Genomic DNA, 12970 nt, shown 5'->3' with positions numbered 1-12970 from the left:
CGCTTTAAGTTTGCACTGCAGGGAACTGCCAGACCACTGTGCAATGCATTCAACTTTATGAGTTGTGAGGCATCCTAGCTGAGGTTTTTGTGTGGCTGGAGACATGACTGGGTATTGGGAAGGGGGCTTGGCCACCAGAGTACAGGGAGATGACTGTTCACACCCTTAGTTTGCATCTAGAGCTGCTTGAAGCCTCATGGGCATGGCTGTAGCAATGGGCACTTTTTTGTTGCTGTATGGCAGCTTATGGGCTGTGCTACTGTTTTTCTTGGTGCAAATTTTGAGCATTCCCCTGCTGAATAGCATTAGGGAGTTAATAGCTCACATCAGTGCCAGCACAGAGCCCTGGGCCTGAGTTGCACTGGTATGCAGCTGCTATGCAGTAGTGCCAGAGCCCAAGAGCTGCACAGTGGGTGCTGCAGCCCTTTGTTGGTGTAACTGGCCTTTTAAGTTTGTGCTGTCAGTTTTATTAGTTCAGTTTGCTGTTCTCTAGTTTATCACCAGTTTTAAATTCACTTACTAGGGCACTTTGGTCAATGCCAATAAATCTGGATTTGACATTATCTCTCCCCCGCCCCCCAAACAACAGTTCTGTTTTTTTAGACATAGCTTAGTATGTCTTAATCCCATCTCCATCTGCTTTATGTTTATGTGATCATTATGCTGATCTACCAGCCTGAAATACAGATGGGTATATATGTAATATAGATGTGAGATACACATGGGTATGCATATGATACATTAAAATTAGCATTACTAGTTTCATAATATATAGAATAATTAATGATTTTGTGTTCCTATATCTTCTGCCTTAGAATATTGACAAAAACCCTAGTGCTGAGTTAGACACATCTGTTACATTTTCATTTGTGATGAATTCAACAATCATGCTTTGTATCATATATTTTCTCTGTATCCAAATGGTACCTGAATGATGAGTCATGCTGTCACCAGGCCAACCCAATTGAAACATGATTTAAATAGCAATGTTTTCTCAGAAATATCAGATAGTAAGTAGGGAACATACCATGAGGTTGGATACATAAGATTTCAAAATGATTTTCAGTCTGCTCTGACCATTAGATTGTAATAATGTTTTATAATTGTTTTTTGGTTATTCATCCTTTAGTAGTAACGAAAGATGATTCAATAAGATACTTGTATATATGCTGTATTTCCTTAATAACTGGTCTCAAGTGATTTATTAATGGAAGGAAAGATGTGCTTGGTCTTTTATGAATAAACACAGAGGTCCTTAGGGTGCTGATAACCCCAATTCCAATGAGCAAATTCACTTCTTGAACAGCTGTGAGTATACCATTTTAGGATTCAAGACAGAATTGTATATATTTACAAATGTCTTTTTTTAAAATTGACATTGTGGTGCCTCAACTATGCCAGTGGAATCACTACCTCCTTTCCCTCCCTGATGATTTGTGGTTTGGGTTTTATTAACCAACTGGAGTATCAGAGGTTGCCTCAAAAGGCATGAGGATATTAGGAGATAGTTTGGATGGGTTTTTCTGACTGCTATATTTTTGCCTCCTGCTAAAGTAATTGTTGGGGGAAGTCTGAGTCCTTATCAGCTCAGCAATTCAGGAAAAACTTATTTGGAATTACACAATATATATTTAAGAAAGATTTCATTTTAGCAATTCTTCAACACAGTGTTTTTTTGCTGTCATTTCTATTATCTTGTACACTGTAGTAGTAGACCAAGCTATGCTTTCACATTCTTCCTAATTTATGTGTGCCCCACAATCAATAGCTTTTCTATTTGGTTTTTTTTGGGGGGGGGGGGTGTATGTGCACATGTAGTATTTGCTGCCAGGAATAGTTTTGCCTGTTTTCACTCAATTGATAACAATTTTGCTTATATTTACTTTATATAAGGGGTGTGCAAAAAATCCAGATAATATTCAGAGAGGTATATTTAACCCTCAAATGTTTGGGATTCCCAAATATTCTCAAATCACCATACCAATATGAGTTTTTTTCTGGGTGTTTTTTAGGATTCCATTATAGCCTATGGCAAATTTGTCTAGGGCTCGGGGAATGTGTGTGTGTGCTGGATTTTTTTAATCATAGAGGCATGAAATTTTCAGCATAGCTCCTGGAGATTCTTTTTAGAAGACCGTCCAAGTTTGGTAGAGACTGGATCAGGGAGTCCAGTTTTATGGGCCCACAAAGAGTGTGCCACATCCATCCAGTATTGTTTCCAATGGAAGAAAAATAGGAGCCCATAAAATCCTTCCAGTCCGCATGTTTTTCTTCCCTTGGTGCATAATGCCCTCAGCCCACACATACAATCCTGCATCTGTCACCTCTTCCATGCATTCTTGAAATTCGTTTTTTTATTTTAAAGATCCTCTTTTTTATGAATTGTTTGGAATAACTCCCTAATCTTCATTTATTACTGTCAATGACCATTACTATATAGGACTAAACTGATTGCACATCTCACCCTGAACCCTTGTCTGGTGTTTTCTTTCATTCTCCCTCTATTTTTTCCACTGTATTGAAATGTTTGTGGCATGGAATTGTATTATATGTTTTGTTGTTACTGTTAGGTGTCATGCAAGTTGATGATAATTATGGAAATAACAGTTCTGGTTTTCAGTTTTCTGTGCTTTGCTAGATTGAAGGTAACCAAGGTGTTCTCATTATGTGCTAGCACCAGCATGAGATGGTAAGCCACTGCACCCTCCACCAGCACTAGTCCCATTACATGAAATCTAAAAAGCCACTAGCTCAGAACAGTGGTTCACAGGATGAGGTGTCCATGTTTCCCACACTCACTGGCATTAGCCATCACTTTAAAACAGCCCAGTGTTCAGTAGCAGCAGCCTTTCTAAATTCTGCACAAGCCGTGACTGTACAATTTCAATTTATTTTGTGTGCTTTTAAAGGATATAAATAATGACAAAATTACAAAATTTATAACTGGAAGCCCAAGCATATTTACACAGAAGTATTTGTTGCAGTGAGGCTACTATTTACTTTTCTCCTATACAATATTCCTTTTGGTACTATATTTTTTCATTGTTTGCTGTCAGCCTACTACATACATATCAACAAATGGATTGGCAAAATATGTACAAGTAAACTGAATACTGTATTAAAGGTTTTGTCTTTTAGAGCTATGATTAGGTTCAACTAAAATTGTATACAATTTTCAATTTTAAATCAAGTTCCATTATTTTTTAAAAATTCAGTTGAGTGTAATTGAAACATTTCAGTTAAATATGAAAGAATAATTAAAAAAACATTGTCAACCACACAATTCATCAATATCTCTATAATGTTCAAAATGATTCACAATTGGACTGGATAGAATATACATTAAAATGTCATTTTCTGTCTATGATTGATATTACTGTTTGTTCATTCAGTTCCACTGAAATATACATAATGTTGTTATACAAATACTCCACAAAGACATTAAAAAATTAAAATACTTCAAAGAAAACTGTAAGCAAATCTTATTGAGTCTAATGTCAAGCCAATGCTCAACAGTGTTTTGTGGAAAGAATTTATTACTTTGGAATTTGTGTTCATTTAGGGAAAAAAACCTTGTGTGTTGAACTTTTACATTAAAACCAGCTTTCTGAAGCAGAAAGTTTGATACAATTCGTAAAATGATTAAAACTATTTCTCAGATTTTTAAAAACTGATAAATTCATGGCTATAAATTGAAAAAAAAAAACTGTGTACATTTGCACGTGCCTGTAGTGCAATTGCTGGGCAGATTTGTTTTGCTCCGATCATGTGAAGCACTTAGCTCATTGAGTTCCCCCCACTGTTACTGTTGTTGCAAATAGGACAGTAACAATGATTTATTTAACTTAAATCCAAACTCTCATGTCCTCGTTTATCATAAATATTCATACTGGTCTCTTATAGTTTTCCTTTCTCCCACAAAAATATTCAATACAATGTGCATTTTCCATGCATTATTATTAATTCCTCTTTTTTCAAGCCATTCATAAAACTCTGATTCTTTGTTACACTGCTATATAGAACCTTAGTTCTCTAGATGATTAAATGACATGAAGGATTACATAAAACCAGCAAATACAGAAAACAATGAAACTAACTTCTTATCATTGTTAGTTTTAAAAATAAACTAGAATTAATTTATGAAGGAGTCCCATCATTTCACAACCATTTCTCAAATACTGTATTTAAACAATCTGGGTCCATTTCAAATGAAAACGGCCGTGTCTGAAATAAAAAAAACCCAACCACAACTGAGCAGCATTAATGTTAGAGACCTTTGTAAAAGTTGAACGTTAAAATACGAAATCAAAGAAAGCACTGTGGCAAAGTCATAAGAGAAGTGCGTGCGTGAAAAATAATCTCCCACTCCTCTTGTGGGCTATCACTGAAAAGTCTCCATCTCACCTCATTCTTCTGTCAGTGCTGCAGGAAGAACAATCACCAGAAATGACCAGCAGCCTTTTGTTTTGTCTTGTTTTTGTTTTTGCTAGTTTCAAGGCCACTCATATAGTGCAGTCTTCCCCTCTACTGGACTGAAGAATTGCCATCAAGGAAAGGCTGTGCTATGACTGCTTTGAGTGCAAGGCACAACAAGAAACAGAGGAGACAGTTTGCTATCAGAAAATTGTGGTTTCATACTTGGTATTAATTCCTCTTTTAGCTTCTTGTCCTGGTTCTACAATCCAAGGTAGGTTGGCAAGAGTCTTTTGTTCAGTGGGATCTATCTGCTTTGAAAGAAAATACAAAAGAATACAAGCCTGCATTATCTAATCTATCCGCTGAACATTAAAACTGTGCTCAAACTGGGTCACAGTGTCACATCATTATCCAAGGGGCATGTGCCATGTATTGCTTTCCTGGGGCTATGGTACATATTCTGTTTTATCAGAATAATCCAAAGGGGGATTGCTTCATTATTTTCATAGCCTTTACAGAACTGAACTAGTGGAACCAGAGATGTATCTACACTCAATCTGAAGCTTCAAGAATCTAATAGGGAATTTTATTAAGCTTAGCTGTTTTCTCTGTAACTATGGAGTTTATGCAGGTTTATACAGACTTTTCTGAACGATCATACTGTAAAAGTCATTTCTTCTGCCTGTAAACCTCCATGGGTACACAGCCTTGTCAAACAACTATCATATATTTCAACTGTTTGACAGGGTGCGGCTAAATTCAACTGATTTAAATTATCTCCAATTTCATAGCAAGGATACATATGCACACTTCCAGCTACTGGGGATGGGACAGGGAGTGATGCACAGTGCAAACCCATGTGCACAAACAGGGTCAACTAGATGTGATGATACACTCATGTACATATAGATTTAGTTAAAAGTGAAGATCCGCAATCCATCCCAGCTCTGAAGAAACTTCATTGCATTGTCTTGCAGGGCATCCTTTCCAGCTTGAACTGTTGCTGTTTATGAAAAAATGTACCCACTACTGCATTCAGCTCACTTGCCTACCAACAGGCTGAATGCAGTGGAAGATGGGCTTTATTCTAAAACAGAGGTGGCAGCAGTTTGGGCTGGCAAGGTGCCATACAAGGCACTGGGCAATGGGGGCTGAATGTATTATAGACCTTGGTCTCTAAAAGGATTTGGTCAGATCTAAGTACACATTTATAAGTACCTGTAAGTGGACATGTGGGAAATGTGAGCTTGAGTTAGATCCAACTATTCAATTAACAATCTCTCTTACAATTCATCGTTAAGCAAGAGGTAGATTAATAGCAGCTTTCTACAGTCTGGCTGCTCCTTAGCTAGACAAATTATGGTATTTAACAGATATTTATTGGCTACTTTTAATGCAGAAGTGCTTGTGGCTTTCTCATATAATATGGATCATGCCATAACATGATAATTATAAACCAAAAACATCCATAAAAATGATCAGGCAAAAGCAACAGAAACAAACAGCATATAAAACTGAAAGAGCAGGGGGAAATGCTGCAAAATGCTTGGGCAAGTTACATTTTCACTTAACACCTACAAGTTTGAAAATCAGGCACTGTAGAAAAGGTATTCCATATTTGAGGACAATTGCAGTAAAGACTTCCTCTATGGCTGCCACCCACCTCACTTCACAGAGTAAAATCTCTGATGCTTATTTTAGCTGGTGAACAGTTTGATATGGAGGCAGAAGGACCTTCAAATGCCCTTGAGCAATCATAGGGCAGTGAAGGCAGTGATCCACATGATGCTTGACAGAAGTTGTTTCATATATGAAATTATCAAATAGTAATGGCTTGTGTGATATGAAACCATAATATGTGAACGCAGCCCAGGTAATACTAGAAGAGGAAGAGTATGGATGTATAACTCGCCTTATTCTCCTGTAAGGAATCTCAAAGCAGCTCACAAACTCCTTTTCCTTTTCTCTCTGCACAACATACACCTTGTGAGGAAGGTGGGGTTGAGAGAGTTCTGTGACTAACCCAAGGTCACCGGCAGACTTCATGTTTAGGAGCAGGGAAACAAATCCAGTTCACCAGATAACAGTCTGCCACACATGTGGAGGAGTGGGGAATCAAATCCGGTTCTCCAGATTACAGTCCACCACTCTTAACCATTACATCACATTGGCTCCCTATACAAAATATTTTCAGCAGGTATTGGATTTGATCTCCAGTATTATAAACAATACCATGGGAAGGGGAGAGAAGGAACATGAGAATACCCAATGTACCCAACTGAAATTACAACTCCACTAATCTCACACTGTCTTTTGAGGGGAGAATGGATGGAAACACAGATTTTAACCCCTCCCCCACAAAACCCTAATTAATTCTTTAAAAATTTGTATGCCACATACTTTTACTCACCACAGATTTTCGAATGCTAACACGTGGTTTAGGAATTGGTTTGGTAGGTTTATTATCAAAGCTTTCTGGAAGGGTTGACGAATGGCCTCCTTTTCGAGCTTGAAGTGCTAGTTGGTAGGCTACCTCAAATGCCTGTCCCAATGTTAGAATTATTTCATAAGCTAAATTCTGGAACAGTAATAAAGAATAGTATTAAAACTAGGTAGGAGATATACATACATATAATACATACATACATATAGATATAAACATATACATATAAGTGAAGGCTGCTACGCCAGTGGGAATTTTGTATATTTCTGGAAAGGGCTGTAGAAATTATTTAATAATTAAAGCTTATAATTAGTATAGATACTCTGGAAAAAACAAGCAGTTTTTTATGTACCTGTGATCTACAGCCCCATGTATTACAGCCAGAGTGTAAACATCAGTGGTCTACTATACACGAGGACTACAACCCAGAAGTCAATAGACTCTGGGGAAACTTATTACACAACATTCTGTATATAATGTGTAATGCCACATTTTAAATGTTTTACCTAGGGCTTGCATGACTGGTATTGGGATTCTGTATTTAGTCTCCTTCTGTCCCTTCACCCCAGTTATACATAGCTCATAGTTTCTCTATAATTTCTCACAGAAGTAAAGAGATATTCAAAATCTTACAGCAAAGATTGTTACCATATATGGAACAAGAAATGCCAGATGCTCAACCCAGATTCAGAAATGGAAGAAGCACTTGAGATCATATTACAAATTTACATTGATTACTCAGACATATGAGAAAATTTCAGCAGAAAACCAGCTTGGGCTTCATAGATTACAGCAAAGTGTTTGTGTGGATTATGACAAGCTATGGTTGGCTTTAAAAGAAATGGATGGGTCACAACATCTGATTTTTGGGGGTGGGGGATGGCTTTTAATACCAATTTTATTTTGTGTCTCTAGAAACACATGAAGATGTCTCAGTCTGTACAGGTCAGCTGCACTTTCTCAAGGTGAGCTTGTCAAGCAGGTATTTGCTATTCTGGGGTACTTCAGGTTCTTGATGTAGTCTCCCAGCCTTCACTTGCTCCTCCAGGTATTTGGATTTTAGGAAGTCACATAGAAAGGGTCACCAATCTCTGTTGCCAGCTTGTGCATGTCCAGCAGAGCTTGGTTCACTATATTCTCCAGATGCAAAGCTTTATGCAAGGTTTCCAAGCTGATGTTCCACTTGTCCTAGTTAGACTTCTTGATGTCCTTGACCACAACGTGACCCTCCCTTACTTGTTTTGGTGTCTTGGGAACTTTCTTCTTAGGACTGATCCCTGAAGAACTTGGTCATGTGGCTCAAGGTGACATTATCACATTCGAAGCGAGCTCCAAGGCACAGAGCTCCAAGTTGACCAGCTGGTTCACAGCAGCTTCACACTCAGGATGGAAGTCCTAGTAAACATCGGATGTCATTTCTGCACTCCAAACAGACCAAACTCCCTACTGTAAACAAAAGCTTTTCACCTCTCAACACATGATTGTTTTGATGTGCAACCTGAACTCTGGACAAAAAGCTAATGTAAGGACAGAATATGAAGAAACACAATGGTTTTCATTTGGCAAAGGTGTCAGACTAGGATGTATTTTATCTGCCTGTCTGATCAAACTGAATGAAAAATATATAAAGGAAAATGGATTAAATTTATTTATTTATTTATTAGATTTTTATACCGCACTATCCCCGAGGGGCTCCTCTTTAGATGAAGGTGGAGTGAAAACTGGTGGAAGATTAACAATTGAGATATGTAATCTTCATTCCACCAGTTTTCACTGGTGAAATTTACAAAGCAAAATGCTGGAAATATGAAGAACTAGATTACTACTTTTATCACATGTGGTGATCATGTGGAAAATCTGGAAAGGTTTTATGCAGAAATTTCAGAAACTCCTAAAAATCAAATTTGTAATAGATGCTAAGACTGTGCTATTAGGCATATTACCAAAACTATTCCCAAAATTTCAGAAGAACTATTTCAGTATCTGATATTGGAGGCCAGAGTAATACTTGCAACAAAATGGAAGACAGAATGTCCAAGCCAAGAGGAAAATAAACTAGTGGAATATGCAACAATAGCAAAATTAACTAAGAGTTTTGTGGAGTTTCTGGGTTGTGTGGCCGTGTTCCAGTAGCATTTTCTCCTGACGTTTCGCCTGCATCTGTGGCTGGTATCTCAAGAGGATCTGAGGATAGTAAAGCAAGTGGAGTATATATACCTGTGGAATGTCCAGGGTGGGAGAAAGAACCATTTGCATTGGTTAACAAGTGTAAAGGGTGCAATTAGCAAGTGTGACTTGCATGTGTTGAGTGGAATCCACCCATTTTAGCATATGTAAGTAACAATGAAGTTGCATAATCAGTGAGGGCATCTACATAGTAGTTGCCTGGCATTTTAATCCCTTTGATTGCTTCCTGCCTGGAGACATCCTGAGTGGGGTTCACAAACCATTGTCTTGATTCTAGTGTTTTTAAGTGCTGGTAGCCAAACTTTGTTCATTTTTCTGGTTTCTTTCTTTCTGTTGAAATTGTCCATGTGCTTGTGGATTTCAATAGCTTCTCTGTGTAGTATGATGTAGTGGTTGTCAGTGGTCCAGAATTTTTGTGTTTTCAAATAACATTCTGTGTCCAGCTTGGTTTATCACGTGTTCTGCTATTGCTGATTTTTCCGGCTGAATTAGTCTGCAATGCCTTTCATGTTCTTTGATTCGTGTTTGGGCATTGTGTTTCATAGTCCCTATGTATACTTGTCCACAGCTGCACAGTATGTGGTGGACTCCTGCAGAGGCTAGAGGTTCTTATCCTTTGCTGAACATAGCATTTGTTGAATTTGCTTAGTGAGTCTGTAGATTGTTTGGAGGTTATAGCAAATACTTGACACGACTAGCAATGAAGGTTAAAGCACAGGGTGCTAAAGCAGGATTACAGCTGAACTTCAAGAAGACAAAAGTAATGACTCAAGAAGACAAAAGGAATTACACAACTTTAAGATTGACTATAAAGAATGGAAATTGTTCAAGATTTTCTATTCCTTGGCTCAATCATTAACCAAAAGGGAGAGTTCAACCTAGAAATCAGAAGGCGTTTGAGACTGGAAAGGGCAGTCATGAAGGAGCTAGAAGAGATTCTTAAGTGAAATGATGCCATAGTATTCCGCATTACCATGTATGAGTGTGAAAGATGAACAATGATGACAGCTAAGAGGAGTAAAGTGGGTTAATTTGAAATGTAGTGTTGGAGGAGAGTTTTATGGATATCATGGAGCATCGAAAAGAAAAGTAGGTCCAAATCAAATCAATACTCTCCCCAAAAGCTAAAATGACTGAACTGAGGCTATCATACTTTGGTCACATTATGAGAAAACAAGAGTCACTGGAAAAGACAATACTGCTTCAAAATGTTGAAGAAAGCAGGAAAAAAGGAAACCCGAACTTGAGATGGATTACTCAAATGAAGCCACAGCCCTCAGCTGGCAAGACCTGATGAAAGGCTGTTAACAGCAGGATGTTTTGGAGGTCATTCATTCATAGGGTCTCTATAAGTCAGAAACAATTTTACAGCACTTAATACATAACACACAGTTTTTCTGTATATAGAAATATATTTCTACACAAGCAATTATACTCTGATCATCACTGAACCTATATATTCAACTCCCAAGGAAGAACATCTTCTGGGACATTCTATTGCTGATCTAAGTATGGCAGTTCTCCAACTAGGAAGCTTCAAATTGAGATTACTATTTGAGACTGCTGAACTGGAATTCATGAATAAGTTCAGGACAATGGACCCCCATCCCCCACCCTGGTCTGAATCAAGACATTAGGTACTTATCTCATAAATGGTGATTTTCATCATTTTCCCCCTCCTATGCATATCTCTTTGTTCTACTGATTATATTTTGATTATATTATATTTTGCATTGTACCTCTGCATTCTGATTCTAACTGGCCCTTCTTTGTAACACCTCTCATCTTCTGACATTCATATGTGGACTGATGGATCTCATTTATGTCTGATAAAGTAAGCTTGGACTCATGAACATTTATGCCCTGCAAAAATATGATCAGCTTCAAGATGCACCTGGATGCATCTTTGGATCTTTCTTTTACAAGAATTCATTTCCCCCCTTTCTTAAATGTCAAAAATCTGACTAATATCTTAGAGTGCAGTAGTTTTGCAAACGATGGACTAGTCTTCCTGAGTTGATAAGTTGACACAGCTTTCTGTGCCTTGCTGAACTTGCGTAGTCTATTGAACTTGCGTAGTCTAAGAACTTGGTCTTCTGTGACTTTCTACCCAGCTGTATGTGACAGATTCCAGGACTTTACTGCTTGTATTCAGAGTATAGCTGGGAGTATAACAGGGAGTTAACCACAACAGCTTGTGAATGGCTGGCTGCTAGAGAGCCAATTTTCAGTCAGCACTGTGAGGACTGAGAGGTATTCAGAGGCAGAGAGAGCTAAGGAACAGTTGTATAGTGAAGTGTTCCATTCTCTTGGTGAAAAGCTTTCTCTTTGCGAGGGGACAAGTCAGGAAGATGAGACTGATCTGTTCTGAGTTACCAAGAATACAATAATGATATACTTAAAACATACTAGTTACTTATTTATCTCTGGGGGAAATACACTAAAGGAGAATAAGCAAAGAAGGCTTGTTGAGATAGTGGCATTTCACAGAGGAGAGAGCAGATTTAATTCTGTAGGGAAACAGAAAAGAGAAATTCTACTCGAAAACCTTAGCGTGAGATAGGACGTATCTGAGATCAGCTTGTCCTAGCCAGTGTGGAGAAATCCTGCTAACCTGTGGGTAAATAAAGTTATCTCAGGAGAGAGCAAAAGAGAAGGAGAACTGAGTACTAACATAACTGATATAATTTAAAGAACTAAGAAAGCAAACATCTACTGTACTACTGAACTAACTGAAACAGTGTCAAAAGCTATCAGTTCTGATGTTTATTTTGCAACATGCAATACAGATTTTTTTTAAAGGCTAATGGGACAAAAAAACTGTCAAGTTTTCTATAATGTTCAGATTTTTTATGATCATGCTGTTCTCCATTGATATGCCATCTGACGCTTGTAGCTTTTATTGTGCCATTCATGATAAACAAAAGGCCTCTGAACACTGGCGTAGGTGGGGTGTTTTTGCAGGGTGAGTGATTTCTAGATACTTAGAGTGTAGTTGACATTTTTATTCAGCCAGTTTATTGGTAGTTGCCAATCTTGTTCTGAACAGAACTTGTAAATTACAAGAATCTGTTTACCACCACAGAAAGAATGAAATTCAGTGTATGCTGTCATGTTTGACTTATTCTTATATGTGTATTGATGACAAGTTGAACGAGACAATGTCTGACTAGAATGTAAAATGTAGATTGGGGAGAAAAATAAACAAAAAAATTATAAAACTTGTCTTGAATAAATATGAATTATTTCTTTCCTTATTGAAGCCAGCTTCTTTTAAGAATATTTTATTCATTTTTGACTTTACACCAGCCTAATCTCACACGTTTGTGGATTAACCACATTTTACAGAAAACAGAATATTTTTGTTTTAAAAAATAAGTTGCCCAGATCAACTTAGTTCTGTCAAATCTCAGTCTAAATTAGAGACAATGTGCTTTTGAAGAATGCTTCAAATCTGAAACTGCATAGGGAAAAATAAAGAATTGTAAGCCTATAACCAAGAATGAAGGAAACTGAGCTATAAATGGCATGATTAAGAATGGATTCTTACCAGTTCAGTAAAAGGGCGGAAGAAAGGAGGTGTCTGCTACAGAGGCAGTTTCCTGACCAAGCAGGATCACCTTCAAAACCGTTATATTCTGTTTCCTTTCAAGTTGAAACATGGGCTTCAGAAAATATTATTTTCTATGATCCAAAATAGCTGCATTTCATAAAATTTATCTAAGCATCCTCAGCTTTATGCATCTAAAGCTTCAAGAACATACGAAGTCATTTGTAATATAAATAAGTCCAGGATCTGCTAAGAATTAAACATGCAGACAGTTTATTTTTATTTCTGTCTACTAATTAAACATTACTTAGTCCATTTGTTCCAGAATCCAATTCCAATCCTATCACTGCCTGTACAGATAACTCTCTAAATAG

The 12970-nt window shown here is 37.4% G+C and overlaps 1 protein-coding gene across 23 annotated transcripts in view; it reads right to left on the bottom strand.

Moving 5' to 3' along the window:
* Positions 1–4210: 4210 nt before the first annotated feature.
* ANKS1B (ankyrin repeat and sterile alpha motif domain containing 1B) overlaps positions 4211–12970 on the bottom strand; it is a 462906-nt gene continuing 454146 nt past the window's right edge. For 17 of the 23 annotated variants that reach the window (XM_048500506.1, XM_048500507.1, XM_048500512.1 and 14 more), the window contains 2 exons: positions 6827–6994; positions 4211–4727 (listed from right to left, as the gene is read on the bottom strand). In XM_048500506.1, the coding sequence (XP_048356463.1) occupies positions 4617–4727; positions 6827–6994 (279 nt within the window). In that variant the 3' untranslated portion in view covers positions 4211–4616. Of the gene's footprint in view, positions 4728–6816; positions 6995–12970 lie in introns of all 23 variants that reach the window. The other 6 variants (XM_048500509.1, XM_048500528.1, XM_048500529.1 and 3 more) reach the window with 3 other exon arrangements.

Source organism: Sphaerodactylus townsendi, linkage group LG06 (genome assembly GCF_021028975.2).
Source record: "Sphaerodactylus townsendi isolate TG3544 linkage group LG06, MPM_Stown_v2.3, whole genome shotgun sequence".
Lineage (NCBI taxonomy): Eukaryota > Metazoa > Chordata > Lepidosauria > Squamata > Sphaerodactylidae > Sphaerodactylus > Sphaerodactylus townsendi.
This window is presented reverse-complemented; position numbering and strand designations above follow the sequence as displayed.